Raw genomic sequence first — 27,211 nt, 5'->3', positions numbered from 1 at the left:
CCCGGGGGAGGATGTTAACCAATCAGAGACGAGCTCTGACAGAAGGCTGCTGTGGTACATTCCTTGCACTTCCCAGATAGGCGATAACACGTAGTAAGTGCGGCTGAACGTAACGGACAGCGGAGAGTCCTGAGGATGGCGTACCCCGGCTACGGAGGAGTGAGTGACTCTGGGCGGGGGTTGTGTGGCGTGGGGGAGGGTGAGGTGCCCACATGGTTCGTCGTGTTCCCGGGCGGGAGTACAGCAGGTTCGTGTGTACCCGGAGGCGCCCCCTAGTGGCCGGAGTGCGGCGTATATCTACTCCCCCTGTATAATAGTACCCCTATATACACGGTGCCCCCAGAACAGGACAACATATGGCAGAGAGGGGAGAGTTCCCAGAAATGGCCGCCTGAGCGGCAGAAGTTGTCTGTGTTGTCACTTCACGGAGGGACTGCAACTCCCAGCGCGTCAGGAGCCACCAGGCCTGCTGGGACTTGTGGTGCTACTGCAAAACTCGGCATGCAGAGACCTCTCAGGCAGCTCTATGGTGTGATTAGATGAGCCTGAGGGCCTAAAAGTGCTTCCAGCCCGGCCTATAAATAAGTATCCCATCATGTATCCAAGCTAGAGGCGGCCCAACAAGGTACTAGAGCCTCCATGCCCACCTGTATTACATCTTATAGCCAAGCTAGAGGCAGTACAACAGGGTACTAGAGCCTCCATGCCCACCTATATCACATCTTGTATCCAAGCTAGAGGCGGCCCAACAAGGTACTAGAGCCTCCATGCCCACCTGTATTACATCTTATAGCCAAGCTAGAGGCAGTACAACAGGGTACTAGAGCCTCCATGCCCACCTATATCACATCTTGTATCCAAGCTAGAGGTGGCCCAACAAGGTACTAGAGCCTCTATGCCCCGCCTGTATCACATCTTGTATCCAAGCTAGAGGCAGAACAACAGGATACTAGAGCCTCCATGCCCCCCGTATCACATCTTGTATCCAACCTAGAGGCGGTACAACAGGGTACTAGAGCCTCCATGCCTGCCTGTATCACATCTTGTATCCAAGCTAGAGGCAGTACAACACGGTACTAGAGCCTCCATGCCCGCCCGTATCACATCTTGTATCCAACCTAGAGGCGGTACAACAGGGTACTAGAGCCTTCATGCCCGCCCGTATTACATCTTGTATCCAAGCTAGAGCCGGTACAACAGGGTACTAGAGCCTTCATGCCCGCCCGTATTACATCTTGTATCCAAGCTAGAGGCGGCCCAACAAGGTACTAGAGCCTCTATGCCCCGCCTGTATCACATCTTGTATCCAAGCTAGAGGCGGTACAACAGGGTACTAGAGCCTCCATGACCGCCTGTATCACATCTTGTATCCAAGCTAGAGGCGGTACAACAGGGTACCAGAGCCTCCATATCTGCCTGTGTCACATCTTTTATCCAAGCTAGAGGTGGTACAACAGGGTACTAGAGCCTCCATGCCCATCTGTATCACATCTTGTATCCAAACTAGAGGCGGTACAACAGGGTACTAGAGCCTCCATGCCCGTCCGTATCACCTCTAGTATCTAAGCTAGAAGTGGTACAACAGGGTACTAGAGCCTCCATGCACACCTGTGCCAAGGTAGAGGCTGTACAACAGGGGACTAGAACCTCCATTCCTGCCCGTGTTACATCTTGTATTCAAGCTAGAGGCGATACAATAGGGCACTATTGCCTCCATGCCCAGTTGTATTACATCTTGCATCCAAGCTGGAGGTGGTACAACAGGGTACTAGAGCCTCTATGCCCGCCGTATGAGATCCTGCCTCCGTGCCCGCTTGTATCTCATCTTGTATTCAAGCTATAGGCGGTACAACAGGGTACTAGAGCCCCCCATGCCTGCCCATATCACATCTTGTATCCAAGCTAGAGGCGGTACAACAGGGTACTAGAGCCTCCATGCCCTCCTGTATCGCATCTTGTATCCAAGCTAGAGGCGGTACAACAGGGTACTAGAGCCTCCATGCCCACCTGTATCACATCTTATATCCAAGCTAGAGGTGGTACAACAGGGTACTAGAGCCTCCATGCCCACCTGTATCACATCTTATATCCAAGGTAGAGGTGGTACAACAGGGTACTAGAGCCTCCATGCCCACCTGTATCACATCTTGTATCCAAGCTAGAGGCGGTACAACAGGGTACTAGAGCCTCCATGCCCTCCTGTATCGCATCTTGTATCCAAGCTAGAGGCGGTACAACAGGGTACTAGAGCCTCCATGCCCACCTGTATCACATCTTATATCCAAGCTAGAGGTGGTACAACAGGGTACTAGAGCCTCCATGCCCACCTGTATCACATCTTGTATCCAAGCTAGAGGTGGTACAACAGGGTACTAGAGCCTCCATGCCCACCTGTATCACATCTTGTATCCAAGCTAGAGGCAGTACAACAGGGTACTAGAGCCTCCATGCCCGCCTGTATCACATCTTGTATCCAAGCTAGAGGCAGTACTCGCCCACTTAGTAAAAATGATTTTACTCAGATTCCCTGTAACGGTCGTCTGGTAGCTGGTTCTCCTGCTGTTGTTGTACCACTAAACGCCGTAATGCACACAAGGCAGACGTGACCGTATACAAAAAGGAAGTGTTATTGCATTTGCAGGAAATCTTACTTTGAGGCTTGCGTGCCACTGACGTCAGGGCAAAGGGGGCATCAGCGAGCGGAGGAGAGGCCGGCGTTAGGCAGCGATGTGCTCACTTGGAGAGAGGATTACATATTGTTCATTGACATGTTACTCTTTTTTTATGTTTGTGCCGTGGATTTTCAGTTCACGTAGAAACAATTTGTACACGTTTAACGGGAATCGCCCCATTCTCGTTTGCATGACGCCCCTATGTGAAGCACTGAACGAGAGGCATGTAAACGGAACAGCAAGTGAACGAGCCGGCGCTGTAACTGAACGGCTAACATGAAGCCAACGAGTCTCCTGCATCGTTCATTCATTGCCTCGTATTTAGACGGAACGATTATCGATCACATTCTTGTGTTCGACCGGTTATCGTTCGGTCTGTACGCAGCGTAAGGCTATGGTCACATGACATATAATCCGCATCCTAAAAATCAATATCAATGGAATCCTGTGGCAGTGGATTTGTTGATCTGCCTTGTTCATTGGAGCTAATCCATGTGCGGGAAAACCTGAAGCGGAATGGACATGACACACTATACCCCCCCCCCCCCCCCCCCCCCGCTCTATAACTTGGACCAAAAATCCGTGCGTTTACAGAATGTCCGCCATATTGATTATAGTGTGAATTCCCGTTCGGATGCGTGGGTCACCAGGTGATATCACCACGGATGCTGTGTCCAGTCCTAATACACCATGCCTGCAGGTGAGAGTAGTAATGGGGGTATTACCCCGTCTTGTTACCTCAGCCTTCCACCATGACTTATTTTTGCTTCGCTTCTTGAAATGCGGTTAGACCGATTTATTATTCCAAAAAAAAATTGATCGTTCAGCTCAGATGCGAGCCGATAACCGGCCGAGGAGCGTGCGCTTCTTGTTTGTCATTCCGTTTCGTTGGCCTCTCGAGGTTCCTTTAAAACACTGAATATAGAGAAATAAATGAGAAGTTCCCAACGATGTCTAAACAGGAAGCACAAACGATGGCGATGGCGTCACCAACTTGTTCGCTTGAGCAAACGATCGTTGCGGCTAGATTCGAGTCAGGAAGGATTTTTTTTCCCTTAAATAGAGATAATTGGCTTCTACCTCATTGGGTTTATTTGCCTTCCTCTGGATCAACGTTGGGGGGTAATAGGCTGAACTGGATGGACGTGGGTCTCTTTTCGGCCTTGCATACTATGTGAGGTTCTTGCTGGCTTTACTCTCGCCTTCGCAGGATTCTCAGGATGGTCACCACTACATGTGATCCCTCTGGGGATTTCCAGCGCTGGCGATGACTTTCTGGGTGGTCCGGGAAAGTGTGAGCTATGGATGGAATGACTCAGCCGTTGGGTGGAGTAATCTGCTCTCCAGCAAGCCAGCGGACTGCAAATATGTTTCCTTTTTTATTGATTTATTGTCATGACCCGATGCTTTCATGGGTGGCCTCTTCTCTGTAGGTACCCTAAAGGGAACCTGTCATCACGTTTGAGCCCCATAATGTAGTTCTAGGCCGGTTTCACACGGGCGACAACATCGCGCTGTCTTCCTTGCGATGCTACAATTCGCATGTATGTGAAGCCCATGCTTTGCTATGGGTTCCTTCACATTAGCGATGTGTTGTAGTATGCGACATTGTGGGACAAAAAAAAATCTCCGGTTGCTAGAGATGCCCGGGACGCATAGCCTATTGTTTTCAATGGGACAGTCAAAGAAATTGAAATCAACGGGAAATTCTTGCCGATCCTCTGACGCACGGGAAACGAACACTAAAGCTTCAGCGAAGTGATAGAGGTAACACATGCGATTTCTATGCCTAATATTGCGATCACCCATGTGACTGTATCCTGAAGTTGTTTTCAGACGGAACGATAATCGTTCAGATTAAACGTGAGCCAATGACTGAGAATGGCGCACTTCTGGTCGTTGTTTATTTTCAGCCGCGTTGTTGGCTTCTCATTGTGTTCCATAAAGGAATGTGATCCACGGAACGACAAGTTCCCAATTCCCACCAGCGCAAACCAGCCGGTGATGGCATTACCAGCTCCTTTGCTTGGCAATCGTAAGGATGCATACTTTGGGGAAAGAGCTTGATGTATGGATTACAGCGGCGTGCGCCACCCATATCATTATAGCCTGTGGGTGACTGCTGCTATTGTTAGGTTGGGTTCCCACTGGGCGTAAATCTCATGCAATGACAGCGGCGGGACCACACGGGAATCCCGCAAGATTTCCGCGGCAGAATTGCAGCATTAAAACTTGCACCGAACTCAGCGCGGGTTTTTGAAGCAGCTTTGCTGCCTGTAGTCTGCTGTGACTATTTCTCCCCATAGAGGAGAGATGACCGCAGCAGAGACGGCGAGAAAATTGACATGCCGCTGCTTTGATTTCCACGCGGCATGTCAGTTTCAGCGCGGCTTGGTCGCAACGGCTTCTCCGTAGTGTGTGGGCGAGATTTTTGCGATTCTCGTCCCCTTTGCTGCTTTATCCTGGGATTAAAATTGCAGGTGGAATTTCCATGCTGAAAGTCAATGGGAACCCAGCCTTAGACATCCGTCGCCTGCAGGCTGTAATGGCATCTGGCTAAGGCCTCTTTCACACGGGTTACTAAACGTGAGCTACGCATACATGTGGTTTCCAATGGGTTCTTTCAGGCTGCAAAACATCTCATGTCAAAGACCCCATTGGGAACCCTGGGCTGCACATCCATGTGTTTTGTAGCCCGTGTATGTTAAATGGTTGCAACACACGGACATCATCCCCTATAGGGTCCCCTACCAGTATGCGGTATATGGGACCTCTTTAATGTGTTTGGGAGCTTCCCCGGCCTACACACTAATGTGAATGGGACCTGCGATGGATAAAGCCGGCGGCCGCTTTAATATCCCCGGGTGTTTGCAGTTTCCGGTAGACGCCACACACTTGGATTTGTGTAAACAAGTTTTGTGGTTTATGCAAAAGCGCTAATTGCAGTGATGACTTTGGCAAGAGACATTAGTGAGGCTTTAGGAGCCGGTGGATTCCTCCGGGGCTTCACTAATTCACAGAGTAGATGGAATTGTAGTAGATGCTACAGTCCGTCTCATCTGGTTGTAAGAGCCGCTCCGGACATCCACCCATCGCTATCACCGTGCAGACGACGTCCTGCCGCCGAGGCTTCCAGTCATCTGTCTGACACTGTGTAGCTGACAGCCTTCCTACGTGAGACCTGAGCGGGACTTCTCGGAGGGGAACTTGTGCCCTGGCATCGCCGGAGACCATCTGCAGCTGGTACCTGGGAGACTCGGACTGTATGTAAAGCCCGCTGGGAGGCTGCAGAGCTGCTGGGGGGATCGCGTTGGCTGGAAGTGATTCATGTCTACACTGATCCGTGGGCAACCAGATGGGCTGAAGTCTAGCGTGTCGTATCCTTAGTCAGTACAGCTTATTGGGCAGTCTGGGTTGGAACGGATGGGATCCGCTAAGAATGTATTCGGGGTGCGTTCACACGGGGCAGGTTTTCCACAGCAGAAACGTTTGCTTCAAAATCCGCACGACTTGATGTAGATTTTGATGCAGACTCCAATTTAAGGGGTGAAATCTGCTGCAGATCCAAGTCCTGTTCTGCACCGGATGGCGTACATTTTGCTGCACGTTTTATTTTCATTGTGGAAGATCTGCAGGTATTCTGCCGTGTGAACGTAGGCAACTGTAAGATTTATTTATTTTTTTTTTCTTTTTGCATAAAAGTCTAATGCTGTAATCCATATCTGATTGGCTTTGCATCGCGCTATGGGATGTGTGAACGCATGAAAAAGAACTACCATGCCATGGATAGGTGGTCATGGGGGCGGAGGGGAGGGGGCGGGGTGCAATGTTTTTCTGAACCTGGACAATCCCTTTAAGTAAGATTTGACCGTGCTCGATCCTGCCATCCTCCTGGAGATGAGTTGCTACCAGAAATGTTTGGCAGCGGCTCCGCCACCTCTCCCCCACCCATATCTCCCTACATGCAGTCGGTGACAATAGCTGTTATTCCATCCCCGGTTGCCTACTGGCCGTAGCGCAGGTATTCCTGCATGCACTGGGTATGGATGCAAGCTTTTTCTTTCCCCACTTAGATCCATGTATTTTTTTGACTGGCGATCGTTTTTAATTAGGAAGACTGACAAGCGATTAAACGTCCAGCCTCCCTGACGGATCTCCTACTGAGACGTAGACTGCAGTTTCTATATACAGCGATCTGTAGAAGCTGCAGAAGACAAACGGTCAGGCAAAATGTAGCGCCTTTTAAGTTGGGGGGAAAAAAAAGTTTGCTCTACAAGTGTGTCCGTAGTTATGGGGTCACCTGGGGAGTGTTTTTCACAAACCAGCTCAGCTTGCATTACCAATGCAAAAGATATATTCCCGTTCTGCTGGTGCCCGCTGGTCTTGCCTTCCTTGCGCCATGTGACTTCTACCGCCGTGCACCCGCTGAATCTTATGCCCCCCACAAAGGTCACACACTATTTTTCAGCGGCATAAAAAGTTGTCATCTTGGCATCTTAAGGAGCCTGTATAGCGGAGGAGGGTCGGTGCTTTGTGCTAATTGTAACCATTTGTAGCAGTCTGATGTCCAGATCTTCCTGTTTAATGGTTCCCTTTATAAAGTAAAGGTTACAATGTTCCTATTCACAAAAGGACTTTTTGGACTTTATGTCCACGTGTGACGGTCACCCAGGAAGTACCGCATTATACGCCTGGATACAACCAGCGGGGCCTCTTTGCAGAAATACCCGGAGGCGAGCGCTACCAGCGTGAGTTCAAGAAAGTCTTTAATGGGGAAGGAGATGAAGCGGCCACAAAACATGTCGGCAATGCTTAAGCTTTACTTTCAGCCAACTTTTTTGACATGACATGGAGATGTCAGAAGTATTGATCAGTGGGGGTCCTGAGACCTCCCCTGCTCACCAGAATGATGGGGCTGCAGCCATAACCCAACAGCTGTGCTGCCTCTGGTGGCTGAGGACTGCCCGCATAGAGGTGTATAGAAAGCAGATGCTGAAAAGCAGTGAAGACCGCTGAGGGGGCACAGTGCTTGGGTAAGTGATCAGCGGGGGTCTCGTCAGCAGGACCCCCCCTTCTGCTGATCAATACTCTTGACATGTGTCTATGACATGTCAAAAGTTAGCTGAAAGTGCAGCTACTCTTTTAAAGGGGGTGTCTGGGACTTTACTATACCGGACCTGCCTTAGGCATAGGTCGATAGTTGATCAGTGTGGGTTTGAATGGTGCAGATAGCCTATTCTCGTTAGTCCCACTGAAATTAATTTGGCGCTTCCACTCCATTCATTTCAGTGGGACAGATGGAAATAGACGAGCGCTGTGCACGGCTCTCTGCCTGCCCCATTGAAATAAAGGAGAGGCAGGGCAGGCGCGGCAAACTTGGCATTGCTACATGGATAATGCCTAATGTGCCATCCATGTCAGAGGGGGTGAAAAGAGAGGACTTTGGAGCCGGACAGGCTGCTAGCAGGGGGGTCCGGCATGTCTACTAGTCCGCTCTACCTCATTTACATGCCGCACAGGAATATTTTAAACTGAATAATAAGGTACAGTTTTATCAACACACTGACTTCATTGTTCTTGGCTTGCGTCAGTACGTTACATTCTGCTGACAGGTCACTGGAGTTGCTCTGGCAGGTCCTCCCTTCCACCAATACACTTTAGACATTTCACTACTGAACGGACTCTGATGGAGGCGCTCCAGGTAGATTGACCACCAGCCGCTCCATTCTAGACACGTTAAAGGCTGCCCCTACTCAGCCGGCCCCCATCGCAGGCTGTGTATCCTACATCCCCCGTTCCCGGCCTGATATTGGCCCCGGGGCTAATGACTATTTTGCGATTCAGATGGAACTTTGAATTGTGTGGCATTAAAGTGGCAAATCAAATTAATTTGACGAATCGCCCAGCTGAACTATCTTTGCTCATTCAGTGATTGTGACTAGAGATGAGCGAACCTACTCGTTTCGAGTAATTACTCGATCGAGCACCGCTATTTTAGAGTACTTCAGTACTCTGGTGAAAAGATTCGGGGGGGGGGGGGGGGGAGGCGTGGCAGCGCGGGGGGTAGCAGCGGGGAACAGGGGGGAGCCCTCTCTCCCTCCCACTCCCCGCTGCAACCCACGGCACCCCCTGAATCTTTTCGCCCGAGTACGGAAGTACTCGAAAATCGCGGTACTCGGGCGAAAAGGGGCGTGGCCGAGTACGTTCGCTCATCTCGAATTGTGACCCATCGCAACACAAATAGGTGAGCACTGGCCTTCAAGGGAACATGTCAGCTGGAACACGCTGTCCTACCTGCAGACATGAAGCTACAGAGTCAGGGGAGCGGAGAAGACTGATACATAGTTTTATGGGGAAAGATTCAGTAGACGTCGTATTATATTCATTTATATCTCCTCACATTCTGAGCTGAACAGTCCAATGGGCGGAGCTATCAGTGACTGACAGCTTCTGTATGTACAGTCATTCACAGCTGTCAGTCACTGATAGCGCCACCCATTGGACTGTTCGAATGTGCAGAGATATAAATGAATATAATAGAAGTTACACTGAATCTTTCCCCATATAGCTATTCATCCATCTGCTCGGCTCCTCCCGCTCTATTACATGATGCCTGCAGGTTGGACAGCTGTTCCTGCTGACAGGTTCCCTTTAAATCAAGACTTGTGGCAGCATATGTAGATGAAAAAGTTCTCCAAAGTTTTATTCTTTAATAGTAGATAAGTGCTACCTTTTGACCTTCATTCAGGCCCTTCTTTAAAGGGAATGTGTCATCAGAAAATTAGGTTTCTTGTAGAAATAGTTTTTATGTTAAGGCCCATTTAGACATAACAATGTCTTTTGAGCGATAATTGTTGTGTCCATTTACAGTGCAAGGTGATCGCTCAAACGGTGAGTGATCACCCTGCGCTCCGAGCAGGGGATGCAGAAGACAAGCGGGGCCACTTGCCTTCTGCATCCATCTGTTCCCCGCTCTGAGCGCTGTGTTCTTCACACCCTGCATTTCTTCAGGGAGCGGGATACAGCTGAAACAATAGTATCAGCTGTATCCCAATGTGAATTCCTGATAGCTGATGGCTGATCTTTAAGCATGCTGAAAGATCAGCGACTGCTTAAGGCCCCCTGTCCACGGGTGTTGCGGTATCCCACGGCGGAGCTCTGCCGTGGGAGCCGCCGCTCGGGAGCAGGAGCCGCAGACTAATCTCCGCTGGTCAGCCTAATCTAAGAGATAGGCTGACCGCGGAGAATCGGGGCGATTCGCAGCACGCTGCGAATTGCCCGCCGCGAGCGGCGAATCGCAATGATTCTCCGCTCATGGACACGGGCCGGCGCTTTCCATAGCAATGCTATGGAAAGCTTCAGCCGGCGGGACTCGCCGGCGGTTTACCACCGGCGGAATCACTGCCGTGGACAGGGTCCTAACGAAAACTGCAAGATTGCAGTGCAGTTAGACACAATGATTATCGCTCAGAAGGCGGCTTTTGAACAAATTTTGAGCGATAATCGTTGTCTAAATGGGCCTTTAAACATATTTTTTTAAGAATTCCAGGTGACTTTTTATAATTTTGTCTGGCCCCCCTTCCAGTAAGCGCCGTTGTACTGTTCAGTTTGCACGTTCTTGTGAGCGCAGGATTCTTCTTACAAACACATCTGTTCTTTTATTCTGAACTTGCTCTGTGGGTTTTGGACCTCCCTGATCTCTCCTGGGTTCTGGCTGCCTGTTGGGTATAATGGACTGCAGTCCCCCGGGCCCGGCCGTCTACACCAGGTGAGCCCTAATTTGGTTCTGCGGTGCTTGTGTTTTCTTGTTACTGCCTCCAAGGCGTGGTCCCTCCAGCGTGACACATTGCAGGACTTGCCCACTTGTACTCTGGTCGTCACACTTGAGTTCTCCTTATATGACCTTCCTTGCATCACGGATGCGTCGTCCCTTCCGGCAGCTACAACTTTATCTGTATACTAAAAATAACAGTCCATGTCGCCTGCGGCCGTCTATATAGTCACAGGCTGCGCCGCTCTTGTAGCGCCCGCCGGGCTGCTTCCTCAAGTCAATCAACTTTTTGTTTCAGGTTACAAAAACATCAACATTTGTGTCCTTTCCACCAACTCCAGTCTGTAACTGTCTGAAACGGCCCTTCCAAATGCCATACAAAATATCTGATGCCACAGAATAGTGTAATTCGGGCTCCCGCGACCGTACGGTAATACGCTGCGTGAACATCACTGTGTTTTACCGGCATAGGGAACCACGTAGTGCCACGTTTTTACTTGCATAAGCCTGTGCATGGACAGTGTATTTTATAATGTCCTGCACCGGCTTCATGGTTTCTATCTCCTAGCAAATTGCGTGAAAAAGACGCCGCACATATGCAATGTAATCGTTTTGAACGCACCCATAGAGCATAGGGTTTTTACGTGCCTAATGCACGGTAAAATAAAACATTCTGTCGGCTTTTTTTTTTTTTTGTAATGCATAATATATGCAATAAACACAAGTGTGAGTGGAACGATGAACGACAAGGTACTGCCACTGACTTGACTTAATATGCAATGCAAATACGTTCTTGTGAGCCTCGCTGCCCTCGTGAGCGCCAATCATCTGGTGTCCAAGCTGTCTTATTTCCAGTTAGTGACGTGCTGCCATCAGTCGGCTGAAACAATCGTTCGTCGTTATAGTTCACTCGGCGACCGATTGTTTCAGTTGAAACAGTCCGTTTTTGTCTAATTGAGGCCAGATTTCCCCAGGCGAGCGCGATATCTGTCTTAGGCCTCCTTCCCACGAACGGATTTCCGCCGCGTAATTCGCGGCGAAAATCCGCTGCGTTGCACGCAGCTATTAGGTTCTATTGAACCTAATAGCTCCATGCTCACGATGCGTAATTCCACCGCGGAATTACGCACCGCGATTTCTCCCGTCCTCACCCGCAGCATGCTCTATTTTCTGCGGGTGAGGACGGGCTGTACGCACTGACGGCTTCCATTGCAGTCAATGGAAGCCGTCCATTCACGCTATCTCCCGCTGTAACCAGCGGGAGATAGCGTGAAAAAACGCTTTCCCGCCCACCGCCGAGCGTCATATGACGCCAAATGACGCGGTCCGGCCGCGTCACGTGACACGGCTGGTGACGCGAGAGCGGTGGGCGGTGACGAGCGGTGACGAGCGGTGACGCGGCGGTGGTGGGCGGGGAAGCGATTTCACGCTATCTCCCGCAGGTAAGTATAGGGGCTCTGGGGGGCGCCGTGACGGGCTTCACAGCGGAATATTACGCTGCGGAGCCCGTCACGCTCGTGGGAAGGAGGCCTTAGTGATGAACGTTGTGCTTGTAAACTCCTCGCGGTACACCTGATTGTTCACTCGTATTAAGATTGAATGTTTCGATAGGGAATATGCTGGCAACACACAACTCCTGCTATAAAACCACCCCTGTAAATATCCCCTCCGTCTAACGGTATCTGGGCGCTGTTACATGATGGGTGCCAGTGGTGGTAATAGTTGGGGAGTCGCTAGTTTGTTGTTTATACAGTTACAAAAGTTAAAATCAATTGGAATAATTTTTTTTTTTTTTGTTGCTTTTCTCCCCCCTTTTGCAGCCGTACGGAAACATGAATCCACAGATGCCCATGATGGGGCAGAGCATGGCACCAAATCTACATGGAGGCTTCTATGGACAACCCCAGTATGCTGCAGGAGACCCCATGTGGGGATACTTCACAGCGGTGGCTGGCCAGGTAAGTGGACTGCACAACCTATCTCTGTCCTACTGACAGCTCCCTTAGGAAATGCTGTTTTGTTTGTTTTTCTGGCTAGAATTGACGCTTTCTACACAGTTGGAGGCTGCAGGAGTTTTCTGTCTCCCCTGCTCCAGACTTAGAGCAGTTCTGCTAGGAACTTCACAATGGGGAATTACGGTATTACGTGACCGGTTCCCTAAACCTGTCTGCACTCCCATTGTAGAAGCTTTGGTGCAGTGTATTTTAGTTCCTGTTAAAGCCGACCTGATCCGGTTCTATCTATTATATCCTTTCACAAGAATCCAGAGTCGTCGTGTGTTTTATTTATTTTTTAAACTTTTACAATGGAAATTCCTGTGCTGCTAACTGATAACCAGTGTAACGTTATTACAGCATTTCCTATGTGAGGAAATTGTAGTGTTGCTCAAAGCACCTTACCGTAAGTGCATTACACATGAGATCTGTAGGACAAGCCGATGCCTGCTGCAAGGCCTGCGGACCATGACTCAGATGCAAAAACCGACCCTCTGGTGTTTGGTATATTACATGCTGCTGGTCTTCTGCACCAATGTTGCACAGATCTTGTTTTTCACACCTCCTTCAAGATGGCCATCGCAATTTTATGACTACCTTATGTTCACTGTGCATCGGTAGTCTGAGGCATTCCATGCTGCTCTCCGACTCGCCAGCGCTGACACAAGCCGCACAGGCATAGTGCACCCGTAGTCTTAACGCACTACCAATGGATTAGGCAGTCAAAACATGGCGAAGCATGATCACTTTAGGTGACTGAAAACGGGGGCCAGAACCTAAGGATCCACAAAACGTCTGTCCAAATGCCAACGGCGAATAATCTAACATTCCCCTCCTGTCTTTGGAAAGCATTTTGCCCTGGGACCGATGGGTTGCTTTAAAGGTAGGAACCGCTCTTCTTTAGGCTCTGCACTAGGCAGAACAAAAAAATAGCCCCAACTTCCTATAGAATTTAGCCAATAGACAACAAACATGGCTGCCACTGTAACTCCTGCAAAGCTTTAAGGCCCTTCTACGTGATACAATTATTATGCAAATCGTTAGATCAAATTGTTTGCATGATAATTGTTAGAAAATGTGTGCAGCAACCAAACGATCAGCGGTGAAATCATTAGATTATCACTCATTGGATCTTTCATGCAGACCTAAAAATCGTTTGTCTGCTGCAAATGCTTCTGTGTAAATGGCCATCATAACTCTTTGCTGAATAGAAAGCAGAGTAGATGGTTGACGAGAGGCGGTTCTGTTCCAACGAACCATCAAAACTACCTGATTTCAGTGTAAATGCCTGCCAAGTGAACGATATGCGATCACCGCTCATCGCATGCTCCGTCCACTGCATCTAGCCGTGTTAAAGGGGTTGTCCCGCGCCGAAACGGTTTTTGTTTTTTTTTTTCAAACCCCCCCCCCCGTTCGGCGCGAGACAACACCGATGCAGGGACGTAAAGAAAGCTTACCGGAGCGCTTACCTTAATCCCCACGCTCCGGTGACTTCTATACTTACCGGTGAAGATGGCCGCCGGGATCCTCTTCCTCCGTGGACCGCAGCTCTTCTGTGCGGTCCATTGCCGATTCCAGCCTCCTGATTGGTGGAGCTACACGGAGCCGGCATCCTGCACGAGAGGCTCCATAGAAGAAAGCAGAAGACCCGGACTGCGCAAGCGCGGCTAATTTGGCCATCAGAGGCCGAAAATTAGTCGGCACCATGGAGACGAGGACGCCAGCAACGGAGCAGGTAAGTATAAAACTTTTTATAACTTCTGTATGGCTCATAATTAATGCACAATGTATATTACAAAGTGCATTAATATGGCCATACAGAAGTGTATAGACCCACTTGCTGCCGCGGGACAACCCCTTTAAGGGGCCTTTAGAATCAGAGTTGGTTTCTGACCAGCTTTTCTTGCAACGGATGCAGATTGGAAATGTCTGAAAAGAAACTCTTTATTCTTCCGCTTTAGATGATCAGATGTATTTAATAAGCTAGTATTTAGCTGGTACTTTCTGTATGTGTAGTAAATAACTGCTGTTCTGCAGGATGGGGAAATAGATGCTGAAGAACTACAGAGATGTTTAACACAGGCTGGCATCCACGGGACCTATACACGTAAGTCCGTTCTATCCCAGTACTCTGTTTATACATGTGTCATGTCAGCTCACCCATGGTATCAAAGCCACAGGCATCGTGTTGTAGAGCAGGAGGAGCTGAGCAGATTGTTTATAGAGTTATATGGGGAAAGATTCAGTATTCTACACGTTGTTAGCTGAACAGTCCAACGGGCGGTCCTATCAGCTCCATGTTTAGTTTATCTTACTGTTAATGTATGTCTACATATCTGTTCACATGGCCATATTTTTCACAGCTGTGCTGTAAAAACAAAGCATGTTGCGTTACTTTCATCTGATTTTTGCCTCTATATTTGCATTCATTGGCGTTATTTTCTGTTGGGCGAAAATGCATCGGTATTTGCCCAGTAGAAAATAAAACCAATGGCGGCAAATATAGATGAAATAAAATACTGATGACATTTGGTGTAATGTCGTCTGTAACACGTCCGTATTATGGACTTGTGACCGTGTGCTCATCTACAACTGGCTTAATACGGATGAAGCCAGTCATATAAAAAGGTTAGAAATGGCTGCGGGAAACTGTAAATCACTTCCTAAGTAGAAGACAGGAACCTTTTTAGGGCCTGTACAGAATGTACGGTGTATCAGAAAAATAAGATGGAGCCGCCCTCAGCTGGGTCCAAAGAATCCACTCCTCCTGGTACAGGTAAAGGGCAGTACAGAACGTGTAGTACCATACTGGATACTGTAGGAGGCGCCACTAGACAGTCAGTGCAGGAACCTCAGTAATGCACCAGTGACATGCCAATTGGCTGGATTTTCCAGTAAAGTATATTGCCGGACTGTCGGTGACATTACAGTGTACGCTGAATCTGGCTTCAAATTACAGGAAAGACTTATGCTAAAAATATTGCATCCTGAGACTATTATAACTTACGAGACTCCGGTATGGCGAGCGCACGAGGCAGCACTTCCGGTTTTTATAAATGGAGAATAAATCTTCTATTGTAAAGTGCACCATTTATTTCTTAATGGATCTGAAATTCTATTCCAATTTAACCTGATAATGTATCTTTACAGGATCAAAACTCTTCAGTCCCTTCCTGCTTCCCTTCACACAAGCTTAGAGTAAAAGGATCTAACCCTGGCGACTGCAGCCACCACCATGGAGCGCGCACAGTATCTGTCCCCCTAGTGGTGGCTGCGGTTAGGGTCTGCAGCTTAAGACCCCGGCCGGTCAGCTAATTGGGAGTCTGCTGTCAGTGCCACAATCCACCAGGGTTGGGAGTGGATGCAGCCTGCTTCCGACCCCTGTGTAGTTGGCTGGCAGATTTACGGAGGTCAGTGTTTTACACCCCAGTCTAAGTCCTGCACCCGTCTGTCAGCGATGATGTAATAAGCATCATTATACATCTTGTTTCATGTGGCAGCTCTTCTGTGCGCCAACTAGGAGCTGGAATAGGGTTTTGGTTCTAGTAAAAGTGGTGATCTTCACGTGGACATGCCCCCAAAGAGGTGCCACCCACACTTTGAAAAGGTGGCATGCACAACATATTTGGTTACAATTTTGACACTTTCGTCAAGATTGCGGCACTTTGCTGCCAGAATTACATGTTAAGTCCACCCCGTTGCTTTTATCTGTATGTTATGTACTCTATCCACCCATCTGATGGCGCTAGTGACACTCATCATGGTTAGCGATTAATGTAACACTTGAACAGGGTGGAGGTGACTGTCTAAGGAAGGTCTGTAAAGCACTAGTAAGCAGTAGGCACTGGGGTCTCGGGTTATCTGCATGTCAGAGGCATTCATTACCGATCTCGCCACCTTCTGAAATCGAGAACTTTGTGTCTTTGTACACTTTCCCTTTAAAATTGTTGACAGAGATAATAATGTGCGCTGGTTTAGGAGTACGGCGGGTGTACTTACAATACGTACAATTACCTCCATGTACAGATGTAGCAATTAACCCCTTAATGACTGTCTCAAGTAAATATACAGCAGCCAGCAGTGACAGTTTGCTGTAGTGCTATACATTTACGGTCCTCAGCCATAGCGAATGAGACGGTGACAGTCTTTGGCTCATTTGCACTCGGGCAGCCTGCTTAGACTGGCCGATTCATTGACAGTCGGCTGAACCTGAATGACTAACGAGAAGTGGACCTTTCTCATTCATCATTCCACTTGTGTTTAAACGGAATGATTGATTCTAATTCTTTTTGTTCATTTTAACTATTTTTGAGCGACAATCGTTTCGTCCAAACACACCTACAGCTGGCTTCATGCAAGTTCCAGCTATGGCTGTAACTAACCGCCTCTGGTCAGACCTGATTGGGGCTCCTCCAACAGAACCCAGGGATGTCCAACCTTTTGGTGTCTTTGGCCCACATTGGAAGAAGAGGAGTTGTCTTTGGCCACACGTTAAATACACAGACACTAATGTTGTTGAGCATTGTCCTTCCCAGTCCTCTAAAAAAATCCCCATGATCTTTCAAATACGTCCTGCCGCCTTGCCATATGGTCTCCAGACTGGAGTCCTGCATGCGAGGTTGGACACCGATACCTACCCAGGCTCCCATGCAGTTCGTGGCCCCGGGTCAGTTTCCAGGAGAGGAGCACGCAGTGTTCGCTGGCAAAGATGAGACCACAATCTCTAGCCCTCACCTCCATACTCCATAGGAACAGTGAGGACCTCCCTTTTGGACTCCGTTCAAAGCCATTCTGGGTCGCATGCAGGCTGGGGGTTGAACACGTGGTTTAACTCATCCCATGCTGCAAGAACACTACGATCGCCAGGTCCTTGCAGCGCAGGAGTGATCAGCTGTCACAATAACATTGGGACCTGTTCTCACTGTTACTTATTGTGACCGCTGATGATGGCTTTTGTGCTGCAGGGACGCACCGATCGCGTTGTTCCTGCAGCGTGGGATAAGTCTGACCTAAACTCCTGAATGAGGAAGTGCCGCTCCCTTATTCCAGTGGTTGCTAGGAAATCCCTGTAACGTCAGCAATGATACCCCAGAGATTCCTTCTGCACACCGGGGCTTGCAGGCATGCAGAAGGAATCTGTGACTACAGATCTGTATGTGGGGACAGTGGGGAACACATAGGTAATGTGCTGCTTGCTAACTTGTTCCACCATAATGAAAAAGAGAAGAAAAAAATTTAAATTAAACTAAAATATAAGAAAGATGGAAAATGTACAAAAAATGTTGCCTTCCTCCTAAATGGGGTAAAAAAAAAAAACACCTCTCCAATCTTGCATACCAAAATTTATTCCTATACATGGATGATTCCATGAGGCTGTGACTAAAACTAAGGCCTGTTTTACATGACCAGATAGGAATTGCTTGGGGAAACCCACAATCAAATACATTGGATTACACAATTCCACTCACATTAGCGATTCACAATAGCATTATCCGCTCACGGACGATAGAACACAGCATGTTCTATTTTGGCACGGATATCTGACATGAAGCTCATTGTTTTCTGTGGTCGCAGATATACCCGCAGCCGATATGCAATCGCAGGGTCACAGACGGGCTCTCGGCTGGGCCCTGCTGCGGGCCTCCGCACGCCGATTCTGCGTACAGCCGTGTGAGCCTGGCCTAAGAAAAGGAAGTTAAATGCCTACAATAGGGTTTCTATGGTTGCCACTATTGCAACATCCTCCATTCTGCAATGTACATGTATGTAATGTTATACACGGCAGAACTAGAGGATTAATTTTGGGGGTAAATATTAATAGAAAATGAATATCCCCTCCAATGTAAATAATAATAAAGCCTCGTGTCCTGAAAATCAAGGAAACAGCTGAAAATACAGTAGAGGTGAAATGTAACGATTGTCACATCTGTAAATGTAATATTGTTTCTGAAATCATGGGAAACCAGTTGGATAGGTTAGAGTGTGTGTGTTTATTGAAGTAAATCTACTAACTGTAATGTTTTATATTTAACTTTTTTTACATTTTCTTTCTTTTAGCCTTCAGCCTAGAGACGTGTCGGGTTATGATTGGTATGTTGGATGTATCCTTTGGAAAAGGCAAAATGTTACATAAAATGAGAAGTGACACGAAGGTTCTTGACCATTCATCCACTGCAGTGTTCATATTGAAGGTCTAGAGACTTGGGATTGGCAGATGCTGTGAGAAAGGAATCTCCGTGTACGGCCATAAATCTCACTGCAACACACTTATAACTATTAAAGGCATACTACAAGGTTAGAACATGGCTTAGTCAAGAGCTTGGTATCACAGGAAGCCTGGGAGAAGAGCTGCTCCAGCCATGGCCTCACAGTAGTACTCTAGTAGTAGCAGCGCAGTGTATTGTTAAGGTACCGTTACATGGGGCGATTGTCGTCAGACTATTTACTGGAAACAGCACATTTGGGCAACTGACGGGGCACTGGGCGAGAAATTGCTCACTTGTCGGTGTAGCTTGGTATTAAGCTCAACTAAATTAAAAAAAACAAGCGCTGATCGTCCCGTGTGACAGACAGCCATTCATCTGAGTGGATGGAGGCCGGAAGAGATCCATGGCCGCTTTGTCTCCATTCTCCTATCGCTCCTGTGTGAAGGCTTTGAGTTATAATTGGTGTTGGCTGCTTATGTGCCAGTCGTCCCTTGTAAAGGTATCTTTACAGAGAACAACTGTCTTTCAGCTATTCGCACTGAAAAGTCGTTTAAGGGTCAGAACAACAGTCATTCGTTGGCTTTTACATGGCGCGATGATTGTTCTTTAGTTGTTTGCAGAGATATCCTTCATAGAGGACCTCCATGCAAATTCATTCCCATATGAACAACTGACTTTTCGCCAAACGACTTTTGATCAACTTTTGATCTTATTTCTGGTGGTTTCTCCTGCAGGTTCCTTCCGCTGTGAGTGAATGGGACTTGTTGAGTCTCATTCACTTGCATTGTTATGTATTTGTTGCAGATTCCATTACGCATGGACTTTCCTTATTGGGACCTGTAGCCTTGAAATAATTGAACCCACACACATTACATTGCAACAAATCTGGGGGAGTGGGGATCTGCAGAAATGTTTCAGAAAATCCCTATTAAATCCATTCTAAAAATCCGCAATAAATGCTGCAGTGTGACTACGACCTGAAGGAGCGATTATCTGCATTTCTTTAGTTAGCAGCAGGAATAAACTAAAACAATAGCGGAAGACCTGGAGGAGTGTCTAATGCCTTTGCGGTGTATGCAGTCAGGCCTATTAGTGAATTATTTTGTGCCCTTAAAGTATATTGTAAGATTAAGTGTCTGACCAACTCCTTCACAAACCAAAACCAGATGGACTATACTGGCAAAATGGGATTCAATGAATTTAAAGAGCTCTGGGCTGCATTGAGCGCCTGGAAACAAAACTTCTGTGCAATTGATCGTGACAGAAGTGGAACTGTGGAGCCTCATGAGATGAATCAGGCTATTCTGTCTATGGGTAAGTGACTGTTTAATGTGAAACCCTAAGACATTAACATATAAGTGCATGAAAATGGGGATCCAACAGCTGGGACACTCTAACAGTCATGAAAATGGGGATCCCACGTCTGTGAATGGAGCAGCAGCTGAGTATATTCACTGCTGTTCTTCCTCCATTCATCTTAATGGGACTGAACCAGTGCAGTACTTGGCAATCTCTGGCAGTCCTATAGAGATGAATGGACCAGCAGTGGGTGCATGCTCCACTGCCATTTCATTTATACTGTGGGACACGGGACCCCCACTCTCATGACTCCACCAATCAGGACAACTATCCCATATCATGTGAATAGTAGAAAAGTTAATGTATTGGGGTAATCCCTTTTAAAGATTAGCAACTCCTTTTTTGTATAAAGTTACTGTGAAAAATCTCCACTTTTTGCAAGCCAGGTCTATCAGATTACAACCTGCAGAGTCTTTTGGCCCTTTTTCTCGGGCCAACAGTTGTTTAAACAACTGCATGAGCGCTGACCTCACCGCTAAAGTCATCAGCAGTTTTTGTAGACTGAAAGACATTACTAGCTTCTTGCTCAGCACTTCACCTTCTATGTGAAGCGCTGAGGGGGGAGCGTTTACACGGAACGAGAAGCCAGCGACAGTTTTTTTTTTTGTTTTTTTTTTGCTGACTTAGTCGGCTATAAACAACCACGAACGAATAGTGAGCATTTTTTAAATTCTTCTTCCTTTTTTTTTTTTCTTCTTGTTTTTCTCTTGCATTACACTGAACTATTATCACTCAAATTTTGAGCGATAGTCGTTACGTGTATATGGGCTTTTGGGGGTTGTCGTCAGAATACAGACTGTTATTTACAGCAGCTTGTAGGCTTTCAATGCTTTTTTGATCAGGACATCACAACAACCAGTGTCTGCAGTGTGGAGACCAACCGTTATAAACAGCTTGTGTTTGGGCCGGTTACTCATCAGTCATGCCTGTTATAAGCCAAATATGAAAATAAACAGTAACCTGATATCAGTATTTTTAGTTATGACTTTTATTGATTGTATTGAGGGGTTTTTGTGTCTCCCCCCCCCCCCCCCCCCCCCCCTCTTAATTTTGTCCTATCCTCTGGATTAGATCCTCAGTAGTTGGACAAGGGGGTCCGCCGTTTAGGACCTCAGTTCAGAAGGCTGGATGTTGTCTTAAGCAGACGGAGGAACTGCGGTTGCACCTTCACTGCTATTGAAATCAATGGCACTTCCTGCTCCTCTCCTGGTCAGGACTGGATGTGACATCTGACCTGCTGTACCTCCTGCTTCTCTGCAGCAGCGCTGTTCTCCCACTGATTTCAATAGCCGTGAAGACTACACCTGCACTTCCAGTTCTGTCTGCTTATGACATCTGCAACGAGCTGGACGATCAGCTGGGGTCCCCAGAGACTGCCCCCGGGACCCGTCCAACTACTGATGATCCATCTAGAGGATAGGCTATCCCTTAAGATAAAGAGGGCCGACAACCCCTAGTAGATAAGAATCCTCTGGTCAGTCTTATTTATGGAAATGTACAGATCTTGTAGCCTGTGCGGAGTCCTCTTAGGAGTGGTTGCACAGGTACTATATGGTGTGACAGAGCTGCACCGCAACTGCGTGACCGATGGCAAAAAAGTCACTGGAGTTTTTTTTTTTTTTTGAATTGCAGTTGACTGATGATAGCACAGCAGAAATCCCATGTGTCATTTCCTCAGAGCAGTTGTAAACTGCATTGAAACATGTCTGAGTGACCAGAAGGGCTATTAGTGTACAAAAGAAAAAATGTAAAGGGGTTTGCAGAGGCTAAAATATTAATGGTTTAACCTCGGGATAGGTCCTCCATATTTAAAAGTCGGGGTCCATCACATTTGGTTGAGCACGGCAGCCTCTGCCCAGGCCTGTAATGTCACATTCAGCTGTTACAAGGGAACGGGACTGTGCTGCCATATGATACAATGTATGGACTGAAGAGATGGTGGCGCTCACCTGAGTGCTGTCGCTTCAGTCAGCTGATCGGGGGCTCGGGGGTTGGTTCTGACCATCCAACCCCCGCCGATTGTCTTGTGACCTATCCTGGGGGATACATCATCAGTCATGTAGTCCTGAAAAACACTTTTAATATCTTCTATGCTGGAACTTGAAGTTACAACTCAAAAACTGAGGCTGCCCTACGATCCACACAGGGTTAAAGAGGAAGCGTGTTGAAGTATTTCCCAGAGTGCATTGCAGGTTTTGGGCTGGTAACGTCCGTCCTTTCTCAATGCTTCTGGTTGAGGTATATTCTGGTATCCGGCTCGTACAATGCCCCTGTCTCCTACAGATAAACTAAAGGGACCTTTCACACCGGACAGACTTGTTCCAAAGGGCACAGCGGAATTTGCCGTACTGCAAAAAAATGACGCATTAAAATCCACCAGTCTAAACCGTAGACTTTAGTGCAGATTTCTGCAGCGGCGAACTTCACTGCAGGTTACAGAAAGATGAAATCCTGTGTGAAAGGTCACAGGTCTTTTCTGCACAGAATGATGGCCAGGTGCTGTTAGTGAAGACAACCCCGAGAGTTATGTATGTGTTCTGTGGTGCCTGTATGTGTGAACCTACTCCTTCAGTATGAAATCTAAAAAAGTGACCTTGGTTTACAGATCTTTGTCCCTTTTATTCTAGGGTACAGGTTAAACCCATCCACCTTGAGTGCTATAGTGAAGCGTTACAGTAAGAGCGGCCGGATATACTTTGACGACTATGTCGCATGCTGTGTCAAGCTCCGGGCTTTAACAGGTAAGGATTAATGCATTCATTAAACCACTTGTAAAATATTAAAGGGGTTGTACCACAGTTGCAGGTTATCCATACCCATAGTGCTGATCGGTGGGGGTCCCGAGTTCCCAATCTTCAGACCATTTTCCTGTCCACTTCTTCACTGTGGGGTTATTGCCTCTCCAGCTGTGAGGGGGAGACTGAATGGTTAGGGAAAAAGTTGCAATTGTGGTACAAGCCCTTTAATATAATTTACTACTGGTAATTTTTCCCTTTTAGGGACTTCAAAATTTTAGAGGGGTATCCTTCATTCTGGTGAGAGTCTACATTACAAGACTACTGAAATTGGTGGTCTCAGCGCAATACCTAATTTCACCTGTGGGGCACTGTAGGGAAAACTAATACTTACTGCAGATTACGGCTAATCCGAGTGAGTCCCAGCAGCAGGAGACCTAGTGATCAGTTTATCATTGGAACTTTTTTACCTGCAGTCCAGCATCCTGTCCTCGTTTCATCAGATGCGATCGTTAATGTCATCCTGTCCCTTCTGTGCTATACTATCAATCCCATGATATCTCAGCACCATCCATACTCGAGTGACAGGACTCTTGCCTAATCCTCACCAGTAGTCATCTATACACTGACTGTCATCACATGGAAAACTGGACTCTGTATCCATACACAAAACACAGACACACCTCCTACTGCCCATCTGGTTTACTAGGATTTAATGTATCTTTACACGGGACAAATGTCACCCCAATCGCTGGAAACAGCAAGTTTAGGTGATGGTTGGACCCCGGCCACAGACGGGCTACTGATTGACAAATCACTCACTTGTTGGAATCCCTTGTTTTTTTGCTAATCTAAAAACAGACTGTTTGCCGTTAATGGAGGAGGGTAGCTGGAAGAGTCTGGCCAGTCCACCTCCATTCACAGACCGACGATCACTCCTGTGTGAAAGTGCAGAAGAGAGAATCCCTGGGATGGCAAGCGCCTGTCAGTAATCTCATGTAAAGGTAGCTTTTACACTTCAGACTGGTGTAAATGATGATAGAAATCCCTGTGATGTCATTGCTGATACCATGGGGTTCCATGGCTAGTGAAAGGGAGGGGACACAGATTAGGTATTAGACAGTGAGGGTGATCAATGAGTGGAACAGGTTGCCACGGGTGGTGGTGAGTTCTCCTTCAATTGAAGTGTTCAAACAAAGGCTGGACAGACATCTGTGTGGGATGATTTAGTGAATCCTGCACTGAGCAGGGGGTTGCACCCGATGACCCTGGAGGTCCCTTCCAACTCTACTATTCTAGGATTATACTGCCTGACTGTAGTGGATCTGGGTATAAGTACATGTGAAACATGAAAATGTTTAGAATTTGGAACCCAAGTGTGTATTTGTTTTGTTTGTTTCTTTCCCCCCTTTTATATGGGCAGATGGTCTGCCTGTGCTAATGAACATGTCGGTCAGCACTTATTCCGTTTCTTTAGTATTTCTTTTAATACTCGAAGATTATTTGCAGTATAGGGGGGAACAATCGTGAATGTGATCGATCATCACACACAATTCTCAGTCTCCTCCTGCTGTTCACATGGGAAGATATGCAGCCAACCAGCTTTCATTAACAAGCCGATGACCGGACGACCGTTGGCTTGTTTGTCAGCTGGTTGTTGGCCCCTTTACACAGCCCAACGATTAGGCAAATGACTGGACCTCAGGCAACCTTCTCTGTAAACAATGGTGTATCTGTAATTTTTCTTAGATTTATAATTTGAAGAATTGAGTTCACTAACAATGAACCTGTTTTTTTTATCCTTGTCCACACAGATGTCTTTCGGCGAAGAGACAGTATGCAGCAGGGAATAGTGAACTTCATGTATGATGATGTAAGTATCTGTACTGTAAACCTTTGATATCTTTAGTCCAAGTTGATTTAAAATAGTTACAAATTGGTAACCAATTATTAAAGGGCCACTCCAGTTATTGATGATCATCTTTTTTTTCATTCACTATGTAGCTATCCCTCGGTTTATATATAAGTGGGCTAGTGTTACCTTGGTTAGTTATTCCTTTCTATAGGAAACTCTCTGCCTTTTCCTCTTCAGATGGTCATTTGATCTCTGTTCTCACCAGCTCACATCTACTTGGGGTTATGTGTTTAATTTCTAGTCTATGCGGTGGGTTCCATGTAACAGCATCACACAAACAGCCTAGAGGGGGACACAGGCACTCCTGTCAGTTACTACTGATGATCGTACAGCCATAATGGAGGAAATCACAGCTCATTCTCCTGACTGTATACTATGGTCTATAGCCTATTTAGGCGAATATAAGAGCTAATGAGGATTAAACTGTACACCCAGCAGGCAGAAATGGTACAGCCTCAGCTTATGTGGTGCTGCTGCTTCATGGGATAGATGTGAAAATAAAAACATCTCCCCTTGAAACTGGTCCCTACTTAATATCAGACAGGGGGCTGCAACACACAGAAGATCTCCAAAGTGTGACAGACGATGAGGTGCGGGCGCAGGGATGGAAAAATGTGTTTTCGCCAGAGTGGCCCTTTAAGGGTGTTGTCTTAGAAAGACGACCCCTATGTCCAAATAAAGCCAGTGTGATCAGCTGTTACACTTTTATGCAAAAGTCCTTGAAGGCGTCCGCCTGTGAGCGAGCTTTCACACACCAGAATCTTCCGCAGTGCATTGCGCAATATTTCGCTGTCAGATTCACATTTGTAAATGCAGATTTTGATGTGAAGTTGCCAGCAGAATTAAACCATTTTCATTTCTGTGCCAAGATCTGCAAGTCAGACTTGTGGATCTTTTTGCACAGCGGAACATTCCGCAGCGTCTTGCAAAATATTCGGGTTTGTGTGTAAAATTGCCCTAAAGTGTTGTTCGAATGTGCGATATAAAATTGATTAAAAATAATATAAATTGCATAACATTCCCGCTCATATTCTAAAATTAAAAATATTTGTGCTTGTCAAAAACAGAAACTGGTCCCAGGAGTGGAAGGCCTAGACTAGGTTCCCAACACTACTATCATGTATGCTTGGCACTCGCGCAGGGAAAATTCGGGAGGTACAAGCTAAAAATGTCCATAGGGTTATTTTAGGCTGCCGGAGACCAAGCGAATGTACTTTTGGCCTCCGTCTGGTCGGTGTATGTCCGTTTACCATTAGGAACAGAATGGAATCGTTCAGTAGGCTGCTCTATTCCATGCAGCGGTATCCAGCAAAAAGTATACATTAAACGTAGAACCCCATTTGTTGCAGACGCCGCTGAATGCCATCCGCTTAACATGTACACCTCAGTGTATATGTTTAGTGGAGACTTAAACTACATTATGAGGATCCAAGGTGAGGGGACGGGTCTGGGGAGCTGCTTTTTATACTCGCCAAATGCTTTGTTCCAGCCGAGGAATCGGCGCACGCACACAACTTTATGAAAAGTTACCAGGGCACCCAGTAAGGAGACAAAGTAGCTCTCCATCCCCCCACCTTTGACAATTTGAGCCCCGTAACGTAGTCTACAGGCCAAGAGATGATGACGGAGGCCCTTTAATTATCCGCTTCTACCAGCCTCCTGTCCGAGGGACCAGTTACTTCTGCGCTGCTTGACTTTTCCTCCGGTTCTTCGTTACCTTTGATGTTTGTCCTCCTCTCTCCGGCAGTTTTTGCAGTGCACCATGGCCATCTGAATTTCCATGAAGAACATCAACACAAAACCCAACATGTGAATTCTACTAGGAAGGAAGCAAGTGTATCTGTTGTATAATTTAGTAGCTCTGTTTTACCAATCAAGCCAATTACTTCTATATGACTTAAGTGCTGAAGCCTAATGCATTAACTTATTTTGTATTTGTATACTAGGATACAGGGGTCACTGTAATAAAACGTAATGTCAACCTTGCAGATCTTTTTTTTTTTTTTTTTCCCCTCCTCTTCCCGTGATGGGTATAAAAGCCATTTAATCTATTTTAAGCATATAAAGTGCCTGCTTGTAATACGTTATGCAACCAATGTAGTTCTCTCATTAGAGTAGAAGGGAAATTGCCGCCAAGTCACATCCCTCCTTTTCTATTGGGGTGTGTCGGTTTTGTTTTTTTTTTCTCTTCTCCTATATTTTTTTTTATCTATGTATTGACAAACTGATAGACAGCCCTTCAATAGAACTAATAAATTCTGCTAATAAAAAAAAAAAAGTATCATTTTTTTTAGGTGTTTTCACCTTTATGACAACATGGTGGCCCTCAGTTGTGAAAATTTTCAAACCGGGAGATCTACTTCTACGTGGAGGAGTCAAAGCTGCTCTGCGATTAGTTGCCGTTTACAACAAGGCCAGCCTTTTCTGGAGGAGCCATTCCTGCGTTCGCATTAAGGGCTCATTCGCACGGGCTTATGGGTATTTTGGTCTGTGAAATGCGCAGCGTTTTTACTGCATGTACATATGCATGTTTGAAGCGTATGTGGCGTTTCTTTTTTT

General features: G+C 46.9%; 1 protein-coding gene across 1 annotated transcript; it reads left to right on the top strand.

The window, feature by feature from the left end:
- On the top strand, window positions 1–26,638 carry GCA (grancalcin). The gene is made up of 8 exons (XM_066575932.1): window positions 1–159; window positions 12,264–12,401; window positions 14,475–14,544; window positions 18,495–18,538; window positions 19,810–19,957; window positions 22,630–22,743; window positions 24,552–24,610; window positions 26,400–26,638. The coding sequence occupies exons 1-8, from the start codon at window positions 136–138 to the stop codon at window positions 26,424–26,426; spliced, it is 624 nt and encodes a 207-aa protein (XP_066432029.1). The 5' UTR covers window positions 1–135; the 3' UTR covers window positions 26,427–26,638.
- The last annotated feature ends 573 nt before the right edge of the window (window positions 26,639–27,211 follow it).

The sequence above is a fragment of the Eleutherodactylus coqui genome, chromosome 8 (genome assembly GCF_035609145.1).
Source record: "Eleutherodactylus coqui strain aEleCoq1 chromosome 8, aEleCoq1.hap1, whole genome shotgun sequence".
Taxonomy (NCBI): Eukaryota; Metazoa; Chordata; class Amphibia; order Anura; family Eleutherodactylidae; genus Eleutherodactylus; species Eleutherodactylus coqui.
The sequence above is the reverse complement of the archived record's forward strand: the minus strand, read 5'-3'. Positions and strand labels throughout refer to the sequence as shown.

Bases quoted from the DNA above. Each gene is read 5' to 3' on its own strand.
- GCA (XM_066575932.1), top strand. From the start codon at position 136: ATGGCGTACCCCGGCTACGGAGGA. The intron at 18,539-19,809 runs GTATCCTTTGGA...AACCAAAACCAG, and splicing joins TTATGATTGGTATGTTGGAT to ATGGACTATACTGGCAAAAT. The intron at 19,958-22,629 runs GTAAGTGACTGT...CTTTTATTCTAG, and splicing joins TCAGGCTATTCTGTCTATGG to GGTACAGGTTAAACCCATCC.